This window comes from Populus nigra, chromosome 1, assembly GCF_951802175.1.
Source record: "Populus nigra chromosome 1, ddPopNigr1.1, whole genome shotgun sequence".
Classification (NCBI taxonomy): domain Eukaryota; kingdom Viridiplantae; phylum Streptophyta; class Magnoliopsida; order Malpighiales; family Salicaceae; genus Populus; species Populus nigra.
The window spans coordinates 45,796,121-45,817,610 of record NC_084852.1 but is presented as its reverse complement, the minus strand read 5'-3'; the positions used below and the strand labels follow the sequence as shown (position 1 = coordinate 45,817,610).

The 21,490-nt window shown below is 34.7% G+C and overlaps 3 protein-coding genes across 4 annotated transcripts; all 3 read right to left on the bottom strand.

Moving 5' to 3' along the window:
- Positions 1-659: 659 nt before the first annotated feature.
- LOC133681126 (dihydroxy-acid dehydratase, chloroplastic-like) lies at positions 660-6,022 on the bottom strand. The gene is made up of 14 exons (XM_062104240.1): positions 5,386-6,022; positions 4,640-4,711; positions 4,431-4,478; positions 3,775-3,929; positions 3,500-3,694; positions 3,320-3,431; positions 3,127-3,196; positions 2,969-3,027; positions 2,740-2,863; positions 2,551-2,621; positions 1,798-1,899; positions 1,425-1,505; positions 1,076-1,234; positions 660-996 (listed from the first exon to the last, which is right to left on the bottom strand). Exons 1-14 carry the CDS (start codon positions 5,902-5,904, stop codon positions 946-948), a joined length of 1,818 nt encoding a protein of 605 aa, XP_061960224.1. The 5' UTR covers positions 5,905-6,022; the 3' UTR covers positions 660-945.
- A 1,600-nt stretch (positions 6,023-7,622) lies between these two features.
- LOC133692535 (3-ketoacyl-CoA thiolase 2, peroxisomal-like) lies at positions 7,623-12,166 on the bottom strand. Of its 2 annotated transcripts, none has more exons than XR_009841915.1 (15): positions 11,555-12,160; positions 11,313-11,371; positions 11,110-11,194; positions 10,861-10,987; positions 10,684-10,782; positions 10,522-10,589; positions 10,300-10,407; positions 10,105-10,182; positions 9,843-9,975; positions 9,660-9,756; positions 9,247-9,370; positions 9,050-9,158; positions 8,630-8,713; positions 8,347-8,541; positions 7,623-8,202 (listed from the first exon to the last, which is right to left on the bottom strand). XR_009841915.1 is itself a non-coding variant. In XM_062113573.1 (15 exons), the coding sequence occupies exons 1-14, from the start codon at positions 11,639-11,641 to the stop codon at positions 8,432-8,434; spliced, it is 1,368 nt and encodes a 455-aa protein (XP_061969557.1). In that variant the 5' UTR covers positions 11,642-12,166; the 3' UTR covers positions 7,623-8,205; positions 8,392-8,431. The 2 variants fall into 2 exon arrangements, 1 of the variants encoding a protein (XP_061969557.1); XM_062113573.1 differs by having other exon boundaries at positions 7,623-8,205; positions 8,392-8,541; positions 11,555-12,166.
- Positions 12,167-14,583: 2,417 nt separating this feature from the next.
- Positions 14,584-19,808, bottom strand: LOC133680866 (3-ketoacyl-CoA thiolase 2, peroxisomal-like). Its single transcript, XM_062103882.1, has 14 exons — positions 19,616-19,808; positions 19,216-19,292; positions 19,021-19,105; positions 18,768-18,894; positions 18,583-18,681; positions 18,421-18,488; positions 18,202-18,309; positions 18,007-18,084; positions 17,776-17,908; positions 17,598-17,694; positions 16,860-16,983; positions 16,665-16,773; positions 15,385-15,468; positions 14,584-14,879 (listed from the first exon to the last, which is right to left on the bottom strand). The coding sequence occupies exons 1-14, from the start codon at positions 19,700-19,702 to the stop codon at positions 14,767-14,769; spliced, it is 1,389 nt and encodes a 462-aa protein (XP_061959866.1). The 5' UTR covers positions 19,703-19,808; the 3' UTR covers positions 14,584-14,766.
- Between the last annotated feature and the right edge of the window lie 1,682 nt (positions 19,809-21,490).

Sequence of the window (21,490 nt, the reverse complement as noted above, 5' to 3'; positions counted from 1 at the left end):
AAATATAGAAAAAAACAAGAACATGCTTGATTAAAGTAACAAATAATTAGAGTTGATTTTTTTCTTTCTTTTTGCCGGGGGCATTAATTTGTTGCAACTAATTGTGCTATAAATAACCTAATTATTGGCTAAACAGACTATGCAATCCCATTGTAGAGAATTAAAAGTTTTTGTTCCTATTCAGAGAATATTTCATTCTTTTTTCGCTCCAAGGCATAGAGGCTGGAGCATTTTATAGAAATAATCCCTACTAAGTAATTATATTGCAATTAAGGACAAATTGGATATGCCTTTCTGTGATTAGACGATATTGTCGATAATTGGATTTTTTTAACAGCTCTACAAGTTTTAGCCTGTCATCCTCTTTTCGTAAATAAGAAAAGAAATCACTCAGATAAAAATCAATCACTCGTAAACATTATTGGAATTCACTGCCCTTGTAATCTTTCCTGTGAAGGAGACATGTTTCAGGTCAGGTCGAGAGTGATCAAGTCAAGGCCTCAAGGGTTGATAAACATGGTCAAGTGTAATCTGGTGTAGGAAGCAACATGCACGTATCATCAACTATAGTTTTGGCAGTAGAATACAGACATGACCATGCAGTGCACTAAACATTCTAATGAAACAAATGTGGAGAGTTCCATTGCCATGCAGTGACATGTTCAAAGCTCATGTTTTATTAACAGAACGTCTGATGAGATTAACCCCACAATTCATGCAACTGCAAATCCATTGTATCAGGGAAAGATTACAAGAGACTTGAAGACAGAGATGGAAAAATAAAAACACAAAAATCAAAGAAAATCTCACTGCCCTGGATAACAAATTTCACGAAAACACCAGGCGGCCAAATAGATAGCATGCAACTAAGCACCCACAATATAGCAGTGCATCTGTTTGACCTTCTGTCGCTCTCAAATAGTTCCCGGAATCATGTCTTCTCTGCTATTCATCTGTTACACATCCCTTTGAAGAAGATTGTACATTCTTGATATACTGGAATGAATGAGAATATTGAGTAAAGACATTCAAAATGTAGGAAAAATATATATCATTGAGATACAATCTCCTTTACCTTGTATAAAACCCCTCGGGTGGCCTTGTATGGAGGTGGAGTCCAATTTTTTCTTCGCTCTTCCAATTCCATGTCTGTTAATTGAACATCTAATCTCTTCTCCCGGACATCAACGTTAATGATATCCCCATTTCTAATTAGACCAATCGGACCACCTTCCTGGAAATACCAAAGACCTCTTAAGAATATGTTCAAACATTTTTTTTTTTATTATTATAACGAAGTCTTGTGCAATTTCACTTATTTGGATCAGACATGTAAAATAACCAAAAGTAATAAAATACAAGCGTTCCATCAATAAAGAGGGATTCAAGAGATTGCAGCTCAAGAATTAGAAAAGAAAAGGCACCTGTGCTTCAGGGCTTATGTGACCAACAACAAATCCATGTGAACCTCCTGAAAATCTACCATCAGTCAACAACGCACAATCCTGCAAAAGAAACCATCATGTCAAAGCAAGAATGCTAACATCATCAACTAGCTCTGGAGAACCTGTTTAAAGTGAAGATGAATGCAAATGTGTATCTCAAGTCTAAGGAAGTTTATTGTTGCTATGATCACTCAAACAAGTGACTGATTGTGCTTTCACAAGATCGCCATGCATATTTCTTTTTGTGACACGTCATATAATTCTTAAAAATCATGAAATCCTATGATTCAAGTCAATTCTGGCTACAGAAGACCACCAACTACAAGGAAAACTTAGGTTCATATAACTGTACCTTCCCAAGACCTGCTCCCATTATTGCACTGGTTGGTGATAGCATTTCAGGCATGCCCGGTCCTCCTTTTGGCCCCTCTCCTCTAATAACTATTACTTTTCCCTGAAATGTAACAAAACCAAAAATTAGATATGCTGTTCCACTAGAAAACAAGCCCCAGAACATCATACCAACAAACATTAAGGATGAAACTAAGATAACATTTCAAGGACGTAGACGATGCCACATAGGAACAGAACTGCAAACACAAACTCAAGGTCATATATAGTCAGAGAAAATTGCGACCTTATTATAGCCTGAAGGTGCAATTTGGGGGTGAAAGATCTTCCAAAAGAAAATGCAACAACGAAATTCGAGAATAATATTTAAAATCAAAGCTCTCTTCACAGTCATGTTAAGTATTTTTTTTAAATAACTTGAGGTAACAAAGCTTTGAAACTCATGATGGAACCTGTCAAAGCCTCTAGCTGTATAGTGATAGGTTACGGAACTGCAAGGAAAGGCCTTCATGTTTTTAATTGATAAAAATAAATTTTCAATTTGTGACTGCTTTTGCTTATTTACTAAAAATCAAATATCGAGGTAATTCCGCTTCAATACATATCCTATACACAAATGCAGAATTATAAACTACACATGCAATCAATCCTATGAAGTACCAGCATCCCTCTCAAGGTATCATACTTTTTTGCAGGAAAATACAACACAATGCACAGCTGACCTGAAGGGACAAGAATGCATAAAAATGCTCACCTTAAAACTCACAGGATCTTCTGAGATAGCTGCAATCATAGATTCCTCTCCCTCAAATACAAGTGCGGGACCTAGAGAAGAGTGAATGTTCCATTACATTAATGTTTGCAGTGGATTCAATCACGAATAAAAAGTGCAGTTGTACATCAGACATCAACAAATCAAAGTACATAACAAAAAATTTATTACCAGAGAAATATAACCCTTCTTTTCCAGTAATTTTAGCCACAGAACCCTCTGGTGCAAGATTTCCACGTAATATTTGGAGGTGACCTGTTTTCTTAATGGGGTTATCCAATGACTTTATTATGTCCTGGAAAACAGAAGAAAGTGAACATACAGTCAATTATTGTCATGAAACACACTGCTTTCTTAACAGAAAATGATGAGAATAAAAACAAAGAAAACAACATTCCACCTGCCCCTCAGACAATGGTGGACAATTTCGCACATTTTCAGCCAAAGTCTTCCCAGTGACTAAAGAGAAAATAAGTCATGTTAAAATTATCAAATACAAAACCACTTCCAGAAAAAAATTAATAAATGCAAAATTTTCAATATAACCAAACTTTGTACCAGTCAAACAGTCCCCGTCAAGGAAACCATGCTCCAAAAGGTGGCGAAGGACAGCAGGTGTTCCCCCAATCTATCAAAGAATTTACACACAAGGAAACAAAGAGAAAAGGATGCTAAACAAATTGAGTTCAGCAATCTCTATAAATGTGTCATGTACAACAAATATTGCAAGGCACAGTGCTGCATTGATTACCTTGTGCACATCCTCCATGACATATTTTCCACTAGGCTTCAGATCTGCAAGGAATGGAACCTCATCACTGACCTTCTGGAAATCATCAAGGGTCAACTCCAATCCGACAGACCTGCCAAGTTCTCTTGTGTCATCCCCATAAAATGCAATTACTATTGGAATAAAAGAGAATCTACCAACCTTGCGATCGCAATTAAGTGTAACACAGCATTAGTAGAGCCACCTACTGCCATGACAATAACCATTGCATTACGTAGTGACTTGTGAGTGATAATATCTCGTGGTTTCAAGTCCATCTTCAATAGTTCTAGCAGATATTTTCCAGCTAAACGGCACTCATCCAACTTCAATTGGTTTTCAGCAGGAATTGAGGAGCTGCAAGGAAAAAATAAAGAGTGCGTAAACAATTGCTTACACACCCAAATCCAACTGTTTCCGCGAGGATACATTTCTACCTGTAAGGAAGAGACATTCCCAAGGCTTCAATAGCAGAAGCCATGGTGTTAGCTGTATACATTCCACCACATGCCCCTGCTCCAGGGCAGGAATTACGAATCACATTTTTTCTTTCATCATCGTTTATAGATCCACTTACATACTCTCCATAAACCTGGTAGGCAAAAAAATGAAAAACAAAAAAGAGAGAGGAAATCGACAAAAAATAGATTTTCTATTTCTAACACGAAAAATGTTAATGTTTTGGTTAAACTCATTGCTTAAAAAGAAATAGTTTATCAAAAAGAAAAAAAGAAAAAATGCAAGCAATCCAAAGCTATGATTCAACAGCAGAGTTGCAGGTAACATAGCAATCTCAAATGTGAAGCATACACCTTCAAGCAGTTTTACATTCTCATATCAAATACACTTCCCCAGATATGAAGCACCACATACTATATTTTTAACAAACATGAACCTAAAGCATTTATTAATATAACGGGAAAAGGAGGCAGTTGGCTTGGCTTATTTGCCAATCATGCTACAGGCATATTTTTGCATATTTAAGACCAAAAAAAGACTAAACAGAAGAACAATGAATTGTCTAACAAAACATATCAAAACCAGCACATTCTGCAGGCCTAACAATATCAAAACAACAAAGCAGTATGCGTACCTGAAATGCAGATACTATATCATAAGTATGGCCATTGAAGTGACCAGGCTGCAAAGGAGAAAGATTTTTAAATGAGGTTTGCAGCATTGAAAAAATCCTAGCTCAAAATATGAAGTGGAAATGGATTCAAATTATATCAGCATTTTCTGTAGGCCAAAAAAAGAAAGAAGGGGAATTGGAAGAGAGAAGGTGATGTCTCAGTCTCACACCTTGATAGTTCCACCATAAACCATAATGCTTGGTCGATTCAGCCTTCCCATTGCCATGATAGTACCTGGCATCTACAGAAATTGAAACAACTTATAAGAGTACATTGATGATGAGAGTAAGAATGGTGGAAATAATCCAAGATGATATTACTACTCTATCTTCTTGTGGTTTGTAACAGAATTCACAAGGTCGTGGAAGGCACTCCAAAGATGCATTATTATTGTTTTTCTTTTTTCTTTTGTGTATGTTGTTCAGTGCCTTCTCTAACCGTTATTTTTGGCTACGAGGAGGTTAACTTTATCGCCAATACAGCCAAGGAAGAACATATTTTTTTGAGAAAAAAAGGAAGACTTATTGATTAGCTTTAATTTGCACCAGAAAAAAAAAATAGAGAAGAATATTAGCTTCAACATTATGGGGCTGGATATTTACAGAAATCTTGAGTGCCAAATAGTAAACAGAATAAGATGCAACAAAAGCTGATATTACTAAAGTTTCGAACGATTATTTTGTTATTAATGAGTCTTGCTTATTGTCATTGTGGGATTCGAAATTAGCTAATTTGATTCAATTTCAAAATTTTCAGAAAAAAAAAAAGAAGCATCACCATAGGCAACCACACAGTAACCAATAACTAAACCCCTCGTTAGATTCACCAAAATCCGCATTTCACTCAAAACCCACAAACCAAAAGGCCCAAATGTTGCTTCTTTAGAAGAAAAAATACAGAACGAGAAAAGCTTACATTTTTATCACAGCCAGGGATGGAGATATTGCCATCATACCATTGGGCACTCATAACAGTCTCGATGCTATCAGCAATCAAGTCTCTGCTTTGCAAACTGTAACACATCCCTCTAGTCCCCATTGAAATAGCGTCACTAACGCCAATTGTATTAAACCTGAAACCAACCATCCCTGCCTCTTCAACCCCTCTTTTAACAGCCTCTGATAGCTTCAACAGGTGCATGTTACAAGTATTCCCTTCATACCAAACTGAAGAGATACCTATCTGAGGCTTAGACATGTCAGCATCCGATAAACCAACCCCATGAAGGATTGCTTGAGACGCACCTTGGGACTTGGGCTCAGTAATGCGTGAACTGTACTTGTTTAGCTTTTGCCCAACTGTGGTTGTTGCCTGTGATGGTTCAACGGCGACAGATTGAGCTTTGACGCGCAGAGAATTGGGAGGGAGGCGAGTGGGGAATGACATTTGGGGTTTCGGTGGAGTAGCGCATGGGGAAATGAAGGTGGATTGCATAGTGGCGCGTGGAATGAGAGAGGGAAAGAGAAGAGGTGTTTAAGTGATGAGGATGGAGAGCACTTCCGCCGGTTACGTGGTTTGGCCTCTTTGTCAAGTATTTGTTTCCCGGGTTGATTTTGCGTTTGCGGGGGAGGATAAGGTAATATTTGTATTTATGTTTTAAAAATATTTTTAAAAAAATTTAATTTTTTTTAATTTTAATTTAATATTTTTTGTTGTTTTATATTATATTTCCTAATATTAAAAATAATTTTTTTTAAAAAAATATTATTTTAATATAAAAAATTATTTTAAAAAATAACCGTTAAAAAAGTTAAAACACTAACTTAATTTGTTTGTTTTTATATTTTAAAAATATTTAAAAATATTTTATTTTTGTTTTTACCTACTAAAATTAAAAATATTTTATTTTTGTTTTTACCTACTAAAATTAAAAATATTTTATTTTAATATATTTTTAAATAAAAAATACTTCTAGTAATTCCAAATAAAAAAAAATGCTTTTACTGTTATGTTTTTGAGTTTTAGTGGTGGGCCAACCACTGAAAAAACCGGTAGTTCCGCGACAGGAAGGGCAGCCGGTTGACCTACGGGTAGCTTAAAACCCATAAATCATTGAATGAAAGGACTGCTCCACAGCAAAAACAAACACGTTATTGGTTCTGCTCCCTATCTGTTTGTGGTGGGGGCCCACTAGGGCTTAGGGTTTTTGAAAGTAGTTGCCGGCTTGGGCAGTTAACTGTAACTAAGTCATTATAGTTCATCAAAACTAACTATTTAGTCTCTATATTATAAATATATAAATAACCCCTTGATCAGTGTTAATCATCCTCAATTTAGTTATTTCTTGTTAAAAACTACCTTATATTCTCAATCGAATTTTATAAATTGGAATCCTCTCGTGTTTCTAGCCGGGCATTGACTGGGGAAAACCTATGGATTATTTCTTCCATCTACCTTCTATATTAGATGATTAGTTGATATGTTGGTAAGGGTGGCTTCCTTCTGTAATTTCGAGATTTATTTGTGGCTGCCTGTTGGGCTTGCTTGTAGACTGGGGTTGAACCAAAGCCGTGTAATTCTGTAGTGGAATCCTTGACCAAATTTTTGATGAAGTTGACGCAGAGGGAAGTCACATCCTGCATAATCTGGAGCATCAATGAACCGACAACCTTTGTCCATTGGTCTGTGAAATCAAGTTCCCTTTAGTTTGCTGCTCTGATCAGGGAGAAATGCCGCATGGAGGAGCATGTGCAAGCTTGCGCTTGCAGATTTCAGTGTTCATGTATTACTGCCTTGCTTTTGATCATCCATAGCGAGCGGCATGTATCAGATTGCTGATGTGAAAATGCTTGCATCTTATTGCTTTTGAATGCTTGCCACGCAAGTCTTACCTTAGTATTTGCCGCATCGAACAAATTATTTCTAAGCAGTTCTCTTCATCTTTTAAAGGATGCTGTGAGGTGGAAAAGCAAATGCCATGCGAATGGACACTTATGACAAGATGTGTCCACACAAGAATTCAAGATTTAACTTTCAGTCTTAAATTCTTACAAGATTTCTCTTTGAAATCGTAAAGGTTGCTATGCGCGCTACTGCACTAGCTGCTTCTAACCAGTGTGTAAAAGTTCATAGGTCGGGTGTCCCAGGGAGTTTTTTTTTATGACTATAGCATATTTCAAAGAATATCCAAAGCAAACAGCCAACTAGCACCATTAGGGATCAACGGACTAAAGATGTTAGTTCTCTGAACTAGAAGTACCAATGGTTCAAGTAGGAAATTTCAAAGATGCGAGGCCTCAATGGTACAAATTGATAGTGCAAAGTACCTCATTAAAAAAAGCTCATAGCTCGTTGAACCGACCGTTGAGTAAAAAAAATAATGCCACTGCGAGGGCTTGAAAGCAAAGGTTGGCAGGCATATTTTTGCTTTCCCACCCTACAGTTTCCTGAGCCTGGGAGTCAGCAGAATATCGTCTCAGAATTCGCTGAGATGTAAACACCCTGAAGCGGAACACGCCGGCTCCTGCAATTCTTTTGCCACTGCAAATACATGATGAGGAACTTGGGACGGTGTGACCCTGGCTAGTAAGTAGTAATCCAAGGCGTGTGTTTATCGTTTCTGTGGCTGGTCCAAGGAATTTGGGCACTTCTTGCAAGTTCAAACATCTCTAAGATAAGGTATATGCGTGCACATCTGTTCCAAACCGCGTTAGTAAATCTCTTGACATTCTAAGGTACCGTTTGATAAGGAAGAGAATTTGCGTCACTGTAATAATGGACGATGAGGTAGACCTGAAAAGGAGGTACCGAGTGTTTATAATGAGATCCATAAAAAAAAATATGTGAATAATGAGGAATAGTTCATTTAGATGAAAATATAAAAATGAAACTGATGTCCTGCATTCTAGTTTTGTTTAAATTAATATAATTACCCACCTTGTTACACTTTATTATTATGAATAATAAAATAACTCCAAACTGCATTTATTGGAAGCTTCTGCGATGTGCCCATCAAATACGACTATCTTGAATCCTTGGATAAGAGATTGTTGCTTTCGACTTTCCAAGCATTGCAAAGCTCATCACAACCATCCCCCCTTTCAAAAACAGCAGCAGCTCCCATTCCTGTGCCTGCATTTAGTGACAATAGTTAGTCATAAGCATATGTTCCAGCAACACTCCACAAACACACGCAGAGAGAAAGAGAGGAGGAGAATACCTATGCACATTGAAACCACTCCGAAGCGACAGTCCCTACCACGGCGCTTCATCTCATGCAGTATAGTAGCCACACATCTAGCACCTGTAACAGTTAAGAGGCATGAATTAGTCTTTGAATTAGCATGTAACTGCTCCAGTTCATTTTCATGTCTAAAATTAAAGATCATATATTAACATAGATGCTCTATTGCCATGATTCCCTTGCACAAATCAAAAGTAATGCTCTATATTACAAGTATTATGCAAATTTACAAGCATACTGTATTCCCGTGAATTTGAACACTTCACAAGTGTTGTGGCCAGTGAATAATATAATTATAGCTCATCTAATCAAAAAGAAGTTTTCAGTTTCTTGTCCCGTTTTGAACATATCATAGCTGACAAAGTTTAAGAAATTCAAAGCAGAAAGCCAAAATACCTGTTGTACCCAGAGGATGTCCAATTGCTATTGCACCCCCATTGACATTGATCTTCTGCAGATCAAGCTCCAGCTTCTTACAGCAATATACAAACTGGGAAGCGAATGCCTGGACGAGGAATAACAAAATGTAGTGAACTGGAAAGGGTGTTTGATGAAGGTAGAAATACAACTAAAAACTATACAATTCTATTTACCTCATTTATCTCAAAAAGATCAATATCCTCAAGTTCTAGACCAGCAGCCTTCACTGCAGCGGGGATTGCAACAGCTGGGCCCACACCCATGATGGCAGGATCCACACCAACAACAACAAATGTTCTGCATGGACAAAATGATTTCATGTGGGAAAAATGAGAAGGAGAATGCTTTGATATATTCTCGTCATTTTAGTTATAGATGAAAACTAACATAATAGATGGCAAGCAACATCTAAACAACAATGTCTCGAGTAAAATAATAAGATTTGTGTTTATAGAGGACCGCCTTCCTAGACTACAAAACAAATGAGCTGCAGGGGAATTGCCCTGAATGAGGTTGTGAAGCTTGAAAACTTAAAAGTCAAGGATGCGTATAGATAAACAACAATAAGTTGGTAGGAATTATTTACCTGAATACACCAAGGACGGGTAACCCTTTGTGCATAGCAACACTTCTTTTCATGAGCAACACAGCCGCAGCACCATCACTGATTTGGCTAGAATTCCCTGAAGAAGAGCCACCTCATTATCAACTGGATGGAAGTAAACTGACCAAAATATTGAAAAAAAGAAGAAGCGCATATGTTGTTTACCAGCAGTGGTGGTCCCATCTTTCTTAAACACGGCCTTTAGTTTTCCCAGATCTGCTAATGATGTGTTTGGGCGAATCCCATCGTCAACAGAAACTATTATGGGCTTCTCATCCCCAGTTTTAGGGTCAGCTATCTTCAAGCAGGAAAAAACAACATAAATCAGATATTACATGTTCAACTCTTAAGCCAGCAATGACAAACATGGAAGCACATGAAATAAATCAAGATGCATATTTTCTCAAGACATTCAACTAAAATATACCTTTGTAGCGACAGGGATGATTTCATCCTTGAATCTGCCAGAAGCAGAAGCGGCGGCGGCCTTCCTGTGAGAATCAACCTAACAGCAACAATTTAACAATCTTCCTATGAGAATCAACCTAGCGACCATAATTCAACAATATTAATACTACAAATCATGTTAAAATATACCACATAGTAGATCAATTGCACTTACTGCAGCCTGATCCTGTTCCTGCCTTGTCACACTGAAACGATGTGCAACATTCTCTGAAGTAACACCCATGGGTAGAAGGCAATCTTGGGCTTCCTGAAAGCGCTTTACCTGCCATAATCAACATAACCTTAAGAATCCAATCCGGATCAATAAGTAACAAAACACAAACAATCACCAACAAACCTACAAAAACAAATTGAATGAAGAGAAAAATAAATATACCTTTGGGTTCACATCTCCAACCCACGCCCTTGAATTTACTGTCATGGATTCCAACCCAGCTCCAATGCCTACAACAAAGGGATAAAAAATGTAAAGCCTAATAATTAAAATGGCATCAATGTAATACATCATCTCAAAGACAGCTCAGGGGATTTCTATTACCAATTTCATAGAACCCTGCTTTGATAGAAGCAGCCACATCAGCAACTGCCTGAAGCCCAGACGAACATTTCCTATTGACAGTCCTTATCGGCACAGTTTCTGGACCAGATTCAAAATCCAATCAAGTAAGCATCAACATAATCAACATCCCTCCAGAGAGGCAATCAAAACACATACCAGGGAAACCAGCACAGAGCGCAGCCATCCTGCATTCGCTTGCTCTTTGAGACCCTGGTGCCAATGACGAACCCACAACAATATCCCCAACTTCTCTTGCATCTAAATTAGTTTTCTCTATCAATGCCTACACCAACCAAGTATCCACAATAACAACATATACACACAAGTTTTGTTATTCTGACACAAAAAAAACATATACATATAATCATAATTCATGATAACAATGAGCAATAACAGATTCAAAACCTTCAACACAGGTGCTAGTAAATCATCAGCATGAGTATCCTTGAAACCACCACGCTTTGATTTGCATAGCGGAGTTCGATAAGCCCTTTATAACCACAAAATACAAAAAAAATAAAAAAATCAAGCTCGTTAATTCACTTAAACCGTGCATTACTGCATATGCAATAAAACATTTTGCAAAAATCATTTCAGCTACTACTTACGCCACAACAACGACATCATCTCCATATGCCGCGCTACCTCCAGCTAAACAAGCAGATGCCTGATTTCACAAATAATCAAAATCCAATTTATATTAATTGATAAATGAAGCCACAAACTATTTGTCAATTACAAAAATAGGTATAAAGCAACGGATTTCTCATAAATTTCAGAACTACATATCGATCCTTCAACTTTCATGAAATCAAAATATATCGAATATCGTTAATATTTTTGAACTTACAGAGAGAGAGGATTCATGATTGTTATAAGAAGAAGAAGAACGGAGGTGACCGAGAAGAACACGTTGCCTGTTGCTTGCTTTCTCCATTTTACTCTTTCCGAACCAAGAAAAAGCGTATGCGTAACAATCTTCTCTGTGAAAAAATTACACTTGGCAATCCATTGTAGCCAGCCTCTAATCTAGGCGATGGGGAGGTGCATCATCACTTTTCCAAGATCGAAATACAGTGAAGTGTGAACTACTAGCAGTGTCTAACAACCAACCATTCTCTATTTCCTTCGTTATTTCAGGTAAACTATATAAAATTTAGTAGTATTCCACTCTAGTTCTTATAGCCTCAAGATTTCTCAATATTAAAACTTTAATTTCCAAAATTTATTGTAGTTTATAACAAGTTTTGGGCTAATTTATTAACTCCAAATCTTACTTTTAATTAAACTTAATCCATAAAAATTAGTAATATAATTCTAGTTTCGAGTATTTATAATATTCACCAAAAAAACTTAGCTCATTTTAATATATTTAATCCGCTTGAGTAAAAAAAAGAATAGGTCAAGTATATTATTTATAAATTATCAAAAATCAAATTAAATATAATTACAAGTCATAACTTTATCCAAATAAATATATATATGAACACCGCTACTGAAAACAACACCGGACACCCTTTACTCGAACTCAAATAAACGAGTACAAGCTATCTGTTCCACGGTCCTCTTATCTTAACCTCAGTTGGAGCTGTTGGTCTGGATCGGAAAGAGCAAAGTTTTAGGCCTGATATCTGGACAATTAGTGTTTTTTTCCTAGGTCTCTGTGCTTGTGGTATCTGGGCTTCTTCGTTTTTTTAATTGAATAAAAAAAAGAGTTCTAACAAAATAATAAAAAATGAGGGGTATAAATTATAAAACATTGGGCTATACCCAGCCATGCTTTGGAGATGCCGTTAATGGATTTGATTGGACTTTATCGTCTCGAGTTCCGGTTCAAGGATAAGGCTGCAGGTCCCCTGAATGCATTAGTAGTTGGCGTGTCTGTGGACAGGCCTGTCCAAAATCTGACCAAAAAACGAACTTGGCTACAGTCCGTGGAAACTAGTATGGGGATGTATCACAATGGATTTGATGTAATGTTTGTAATTATGCCAAAATATTATTCGTTTAAAATTTGAATTTTAAAATTAAAAATATATATTATTTTAATATATTTCTAAATAAAAAAATATTTTAAAACATAATTTTTATCACATTATCAAACAAGCATTGATTTGAAAAAATAATGTCATGGGGTGAACACTTGGAATCGTGTCCAGAATGAAAGAAGAGGCTGAGTTATGTCCATTTTCTGAAGGGCAGCACGCGGACCCCTGTAATGTTGCGATTGCTTTTGTATGGCAATGCTAAGTCTGATGAATAACTTGGGATGGCGGACCTATGTAACGTAGTGATCCAAGGCATGCCCATTCAGCACCGCCGCCATCAGCATTCCTCTCTTCAGCTAACCCAAGAAATAATTTCACCCGACAACAACCAACTCCATTGAGTTAATTTTTTTACTTAGGATGCATTTGTTTTTTAAAAAATAATTTTTGAGAAATTATTTTTAAAATTTTTTTTTATTTGCTATTAAAAAATTAGGCCATTGATAAATATTTTCCGGTCAAAGAAAAACACTTTCTAGTCAAAGAAAAATTTGGCTTAGTTTTCAGGAAAGTGTTTCCCTTTTATTTTGAGGGAAAAACATTTTTCGGAAGTTGTGAAAAATTTAGAGATATCATATTATTTGCTGATTATATCAAATTTGATCCTCAAACTTTTGATTGCTATATATATTTTGTTTTAAATATTTGTTTTTTAATTTCATCCCTTAAAATTTAATTTTTATATTAACTTTGGTCCTCGTTTTTATAATTATTATTTACTTTTTCCTTATCATTTTTTAATTGAAATTTTTTATCTATCAAATTCGATCCTCATTCTTTTGATTGTTACTTATTTTATTTGAAATAATTTATGAAATATTAATTATTATTATTTTAATTTCTTTATCTTTTAATTTTTTAATTTTTTTTAATTTGATCTCTATTATTTTTATTATTATTTATTTTATTTGAGATAATTTATGAAATTATATTTTTTTTCAATTTTATTTTCATTCAACTTTTTAATTTGTAAGATTTGTTTCTCATTATTTTAATAAACTTGAAAAAAATAAAACATTAATAAATTATTTTCCAGCTCATTTTCCATAACATAACCAAACACTATAAAGTGTTTTCCAACTTATTTTTCATTACACTACCAAACATCGAAAAATAATTTACTTTCTCAAAATTCTCTTTTAAAAAAGAAACTACTTTCCAGCAAATAAACGGGACCTCGGTTTGAATATTCAACTCAATTGAGTTAAATTTTTTTGCTAAGTTTGATCAGGATAAAAAAAGATTTAAGTAAAATCCTGATATAATTTTACTTAGATCGAGTGACAAGCAAGGTAGGAGATCACTTAACCTTATATTTTTACTATTGTTTTAATAAATACATGTAAACTCTCTAAAACATTGTTATTCAATATTTACTTTTTTAACTAAATTTTAACAAATAACAAATTTTCTTTGATTTTTTCCATATGTATAAATTATAATTATTATTAATATTATATTATAAGAATTTAGCAAAATCAATCCAAGTTTCTAACTTCAGTAATCATTAATTATTTATTAATTAGGACATATTATTAATAATATTTAATCATATAATTCAATATTTTTTAACCATATCTATCACTAATATTTTAAACATGACTTAATTTAATAGGATACATGAAATTATTTATATTAATTTATTAAGATATGATTTTATGAAGTATGAAAAAAAATTAAAGAGAATAAAAAAAATTAAAGAATCCGATCAGGTATCCGACTGGTACTCTATATAGATGGACCTTCCACCCGACCTAAGTGACCACCCCAGCCCGGTACATTAACAAATATAGTAGAAGGGGTGCAATAAAAAAATAAAAAGAGAGAGAGAGACTATAATGAGGAATATTTCATTACATGAAAATATCACAATATAGGCGATCGGACTCGCCTTCTGCGTTCTATTTGTTTAACTGAATATAGAGCCACCTTCTTACACTTTATTATTATGAATAATAAAATAACTCCAAACTGCATTTATTGGAAACATCTGCGATACGCCCATCACATGCGACTATCGTGAATCCCTGGATAAGAGATTGTTGCTTTCGACTTTCCGACCGCCGTTGCATAGCTCATCACAGCCATCCCCCCTTTCAAAAACAGCAGCAGCTCCCATTCCTGTGCCTGCATTTAATTAGTGACAACAGTTAACCATAAGCAGGGGTGAGAAAAAAACCAAAAAACCGAGAAAACCTGAAAAAAAATAACTGAAAAAACCGAACCATAAAAAAAACTGATTAAACCGATTAAAATTTTGAAAAAATTAGCCGGTTCGGTTCGTTTTCGGTTTTATAAGCCTAAAACCAAACTGAACCAAACCCAAACCGAAAAAACCGAGCCAAAACCGGCAAAAAACTGAAAAAACCGAGCTAACTTGAAAAAACCAAGCCAAAACCAGAAAAAATCGAGCTAAACCGGTTTGAACCGGTTTTTGTTCTAAAAACCGAACCGAAACCAGTTGGTTTGAACCGGTTTCGGTTTTTTTTTTTAAATAAATTCAATTTGATTATTATTATTATTATTATTATTATTAAAAATCAAACAAAAAATAATCATCCACAAGCATACGTTACAGCAACACTCCACGGACTCAGAGAGAGAGAGAGGGAGGGAGGGAGAAGAAGAATACCTATGCACATTGACACCACCCCGAAGCGACAGTCCCTGCCACGACGCTTCATCTCATGCAGTAAGGTAGCCACACATCTAGCACCTGTAACAGTTAAAGAGGTGGCATGAATTAGTCTCAGAATATGATTAAACAAATAACTGCTGCACCACATATTCATGTGTGAAATCAAAGACCATATAATATATGTTAATGGATAGATACTCTATCACAGAGATCACCGTACACCACTCAAAAGCGATGCTCTCTTTACAAGTCTTGAGCAGATTTACAAGCACCAAAAACTGTTTCCACCACCGACACAACGCAAAACCCCTGAATTTATCCCTCATGTTCATTTCTACCCCTGTATTCCTAATTTGGTCAATTATCCCTCATGTTCTTTAAATTTGTTTGATTAATTCTTGCTCTCAAATTTGTCCAATTAATTCAATAGTTAAACTTCTATCAAATCTCGCTATGCGGATGTTACATTATTAAATGCTTCTCATTTATGAGATGACCTTTTATATTCATATAGCACCTATATCACTAAATCCATTGTCCTTTGAAAATCTATAGATCATGTCAACTATAGAGAAGAGAATGGTTCAATTTGGTAAAATGATGACTTAATCATGGAGTAATTTATTTCCTCGAGTTTTTATCAAAAATCTGTTTTAATGCATCTTTAGACAGTTTATTTGGTGATATAAACCCCCTACATAAATGGTACTATAAACCCTCGAACTCAAAACACCTAACTAATGGATGAGCATATTACAGCTCAACTAGCTAAAATAAGATTTCAATGTCCTGTCCCATCTCGAGCATGTCATAGGGTTGTATTCCATGGTTCATATATGCATTTTTTATTCCGTCGAAAATCAATTTGTTCTTTTCTCAATCTTACTGACTTCCTCCTATGGAACCAATGGACAATCCATCCTATCAACTGCTTAACAACATGTTTTCTCATATAATAAGTAGCTACTTCGGCTATGAAAAAGTGTTCCCCTCCCCAAAAACAAAATTGCCTCCAATCTATAATCGATCTGTTCTGTTTCACAATCTTTCTAACTTGCTCCTATGGAACCAATGACTTAACAATTTATCTGGTAAATTGCCTGACTGCCATATTTTCCCAAGGAACCCGTAGATACTTACAAAAAAATGTCCGCCCCCCGCCAGACCCAAGCAAAAGAAATTGCCTCCAATCTATAATCTATTACAGGATTGTTAGCTTATCACCAGAAATTAGAGTGTATTTATTTTAACTTCAATTTTCCACAAGGAAATACCTGTTGCACCCAGAGGATGTCCAATGGCCATTGCACCCCCGTTGACATTGATCTTCTGTGGATCAAGCTCTAACTTCTTGCGGCAATATACAAACTGGGAAGCAAATGCCTGGACGAGAAACAACAAATTTTAGTTAAAACTGGAAGGAGTGTTTGATTCTGAATATAACTGTAAAGTATTCATTTTCTTTTAACCTCATTTATTTCAAAAAGATCAATATCCTCAAGTTCTAAACCAGCAGCCTTCACTGCAGCTGGAATTGCAACAGCTGGGCCTACACCCATGATGGCAGGATCCACACCAACAGCAGCAAATGTCCTGCATGACCAAAATAAATTTTATATGGGAAAAATAAGCAGAATTCTTTAATTTATTCTCATCATTGATTGTTATATATGAAATCCAACAAAATAGATGGCAAGGAACTACTAAACATTGTTGTCTTGAGCAAAATAAAAAGATATGCATTTGCAGAATGCCATCTCCCTAAACTTCAGAACAAACGAGCTGTGGGGGAATGGATGAAGCAAAATCCTTGGCTCTAAATGAGGTCGTATACCTTCAACTCAAAAGTTCAATACCCCTTTCATTGGGTGTTAAAAGTTCTGAACAAACATTAACAGATCAAAGGAAAAAGAAGATTCCATGCCAACTGGTTATTGGTTAACATTTCCTCATAAAATGATTATTATCAGGAAATACGGAGCAAATTCATCCAACAACCACATTCTCAGGTCAACATGATGATGATAGCGCAACCTCCCCCTCTCCTGTTAAGGAATGCAAAAAAAAACGGAAAAAAAATGGTTCTAGAATTCGTGCTGTGATTTGTTGGATTTATAATGTTGTTGTCCACCACATCCATGTGCAACTACCATTCGATTTATTGCACATTATGATAGAGATACACTGAGTTTCTAGGAATTATATACCTGAATACACCAAGAATGGGCAGTCCTTTTTGCACAGCAACACTTCTTTTCATGAGCAACACAGCTCCAGCACCATCACTGATTTGGCTAGAATTTCCTGAAGAAGAGCCACCACATGATCAAATGGATCGAAATAAACTGACCAACTATGAAAAAAGAAAAGGCTCGCGAGGTATACCAGCAGTGGTGGTCCCATCTTTCTTAAACACGGTCTTTAATTTTCCCAGACCTGCTACTGATGTCTCTGGGCGAATCCCATCATCAACAGACACTACGATGGGCTTCTCATCACCAGTTTTAGGGTCGACAATCTTCGAACAGAAAAATGCCAACAAAAAAACAGATTACATTTTCAATTCTTTAGCCAAAAATGACTAATTTTTTACTCAATACATTCAACTAGATATACCTTTGTAGCGACAGGGATGATTTCATCCTTGAATCTGCCAGAAGCAGTAGCAGCAGCAGCCTTCCTATGAGAATCAACCTAACAACAACAATTTAACAATACTCCTATGAGAATCAACCTATAAACAACAATTTAAGAATATCAATAAAACAAATCACGTTGCAATATACTGCATAGCAGAACAATGGCACTTACTGCTGCCTGATCCTGCTCCTGCCTTGTCACACCAAAACGATGTGCAACATTCTCTGAAGTAATACCCATGGGTAGAAGGCAATCTTGGGCTTTTTGAAAATTCTTTAGCTGCCATAATCAATATAACCTTAAAAATCCAATCCAGATAATAAATAACCATAAAAAAAATCATCAACAAACCTTCTGAAACAAATTAAATGAAGAGAAGAGCAGATATACCTTTGGATTCACATCTCCATCCCATGACATTTGATTAATTGTCATGGATTCCAGCCCGGCTCCAATGCCTAAAATGAAATGATAAAATTTGTAAAGCCTAATTATTAACAAGACATCGAGATAATACACTATTGAAAAGGCAGTTCAAGGGATTTCTCTTACCAATTTCATAGAACCCTGCTTTGATAGAAGCAGCCACATCAGCAACTGCCTGAAGCCCAGACGAACATTGCCTGTTGACAGTCCTTATCGGCACAGTTTCTGGACCAGATTCAAAATCCATTCAAGCAAGCATAAAGTAGTAATGCAACCAATAGCCCTTGAAAGATGCAATTTAAGAAACATACCAGGGAAACCAGCATAGAATGCAGCCATCCTGCATTCACTTGCTCTTTGAGATCCTGGAGCCAATACCGAACCCACAACAATATCCCCAACTTCTCTTGGATCCAGATTAGTTTTCTCTATCAACGCCTACACGAACCAATATTCACAGTAACAACAAACACAAGTTTTATTATTCTGACATCAAAAACATATAATCAGAATCAAATCATAACCATAACCGAAACCAAATTCAAAATTAAACTACAAACAAACCTTCAACACAGGTGCTAGTAAATCATCAGCGTGAGTATCCTTGAAACCACCACGCTTTGATTTGCATTGCGGAGTTCGATATGCTCTGTAAAACCACAAAACACAAATGAAATAAAATGATTAAGCTCGATTCACCAAAAACATCACTGTGGTGGCAATAAACATTTCACAAAAATCATTTCAACCACTACTCACGCAACAATCACAACATCATCTCCATACGCCGAAGTCCTTTGATACGCAGCGCTATCTCCAGCCAAACAAGCGGATGCCTGATTTCAAAATCCATGTTTTTATATATAAAAAAAAAAACACTGCTCCGATTTATATAAAGAAATTAATTAAAGTCATGAAAATCCAACTTATATTAAGAAACGAAGCCAGACAAAAGAATAAATTCAAAAAGATTACTGATAAAAAAGAACATAAGGCCATAGATTTCATAAAATCCTAAATTACAAATCCATCCTTCAACTTGCATGATCTAGCTAGCAGCTGAGATTCTTCTGAAAAAAACAGATGTAATAAAGCAACTAAATCGGAAACAACCAAATTATCATCTGGATCAAGTAGCGATCAAATTCTTGAAACTTACAGAAAGAGTGGATTCAAAATTGTGAGAAGAAGAAGAAGGACGGAGGTGATCAAGAAGAACACGTTGCCTGTTGATTGCTTTCTCCATTTTTGTTTTCCTTTTCTGTTTTCTCTGTCTAAAACAAGAAGAAGTTTATGCGTAACAGTCTTCTCTAAGAAAAAATAGAGTGCTTGAAAATGAAGTGCGGGTATGATGATTAAATAGAAAAGACCTGGTCAGATTTTTATATATTTTTACAGGTGGGCGGTTGCAGGAAATGCCAAGTTTCCGGATAAAATGGAATTATTTGGTTTATTCTTATAATAATAATTAAAACATTTTTATATATTGTCAGAAACTAGCCTGCTTTGGAAAGGAGTTTAATAGAAAGTATATTCGTATATGGTTGATTATTTTCCAATTTTAATGAATGTTATGGAAAATAAATTTGAAAATATTTTTAATGTTTGCTTATGTTATTAAAAATAATAAAGATAAAACCTCTTAGATAAAAAAAGTTGAAAAATAATAAAATTAAAAAAAATTTAATTTTATAAATTATTTCAAATAAAATAAATAGCAATTAAAAAAATATAGATCAAATTTTATAAATAACAAAATTTTAATTGAGAAAAAAATAAATAATGATCAAAGTTAATAAAAAAATCAAATTCTAAATGATGTAATTGAAAAAAAAATTAATAAAATATATAGCAATCAGAGTTAAATTTGATATAATTAATAAATAATATGATATTTTTTTAATATTTTATAACTTCTAAAAAGTATATCATATGAAAAATAAAATGAAAATTTTTTTCTAAAACCAAACTAATTTTTTTATTGAAAAGTATTTTTTTTATCAATTTTTTTAATGGTAAATAAATATAAGAAAATTTGAAAAATTATTTTTAAAATAATAATTTATCATAAAATAACTATGTCTGACCATCTGAATAGTATTTCGTAACAGTTTTGAAATAAAAAAATTGAAGATAGTGGGACGAAAGCTATATGTCTATTGATATTTTTTATTTTAAAAACATATAAATTCATTTTAAAACTTGATAAACATAAATTTTTTATATATTTTTTTCTCTACAATTAATTTTTTTTTCATTGAAACGCTATACATATTTATTTTAAAAGTGCATATTAAAAAAAAAAAGAGTATGTTCTACTTTTACACCAGGAGTGTTTTCGTTGAATTAATTTAATGGATGATCACGATAAATTATGCAATTCATGAATGAATGTGTTTATTCAGGCTGAAACTCAAATATGTCCCTCTACTTTTATTTGTTCAAATCAAACCCTTGTTTTCAATTATTAAACGAAAGGATGAGAAAGATTTTATTTGATCTCAGTTTATACTGTCATATATATATATATATATATATATATATATATATATATATATATATATATATATATATATATATATATAAAGTACAGGAACCAGACATGATTTTAGCCGATTATTTATGTATGTGTAGACTATAGACTTTTGTGGTCCTCGTTGGCAATATCTATAAATGATGTGTCATTTTGGAGGATTAGGATAGAGGTGGTGCGGTGGGGTCATGGAAATGCGTGCCGGATTGAGAAAATGGGATCTGTAAAAGGTTTCTGGCGTGCCTAATTAGTGTCCTTCCAGAAGGAAAAAAAGGGGCCAAACATATTCCCAACTTTCCTTTCACATGCTATATTTTTTTTCTACTACGAGTTAATTGTGTCCTCTTACGTTTGTAGGACACTGCAAATCGAGGAATAGACCCAGAAATTAAATTGCTGAACAGGGAACTATATGCTTTCCTGTTTTTTTTTTTTTTATGTTGTCCTGTTTATCATTTTAGTTCAATTTTATCATTTTAGTTCAATTTATTTTTATTAAAA

Bases quoted from the DNA above. Each gene is read 5' to 3' on its own strand.
- LOC133681126 (XM_062104240.1), bottom strand. From the start codon at position 5,904: ATGCAATCCACCTTCATTTCCCCATGCGCTACTCCACCGAAACCCCAA. The intron at 4,479-4,639 runs GTGTGAGACTGA...TCTCCTTTGCAG, and splicing joins TTTATGGTGGAACTATCAAG to CCTGGTCACTTCAATGGCCA. The intron at 2,622-2,739 runs GTAATAAATTTT...ACTCTTCTCTAG, and splicing joins AGAAGGGTTATATTTCTCTG to GTCCCGCACTTGTATTTGAG.
- LOC133692535 (XM_062113573.1), bottom strand. From the start codon at position 11,641: ATGGAGAAAGCAAGCAACAGGCAACGTGTTCTTCTCGGTCACCTCCGT. The intron at 10,783-10,860 runs GTATGTGTTTTG...AATCTGGTCCAG, and splicing joins GCTCTGTGCTGGTTTCCCTG to AAACTGTGCCGATAAGGACT. The intron at 10,183-10,299 runs GTAAGTGCAATT...TGTTGCTGTTAG, and splicing joins AGGAACAGGATCAGGCTGCA to GTTGATTCTCACAGGAAGGC.
- LOC133680866 (XM_062103882.1), bottom strand. From the start codon at position 19,702: ATGGAGAAAGCAATCAACAGGCAACGTGTTCTTCTTGATCACCTCCGT. The intron at 18,895-19,020 runs GTTTGTTTGTAG...TGGTTCGTGTAG, and splicing joins TACTAGCACCTGTGTTGAAG to GCGTTGATAGAGAAAACTAA. The intron at 18,085-18,201 runs GTAAGTGCCATT...TGTTGTTGTTAG, and splicing joins AGGAGCAGGATCAGGCAGCA to GTTGATTCTCATAGGAAGGC.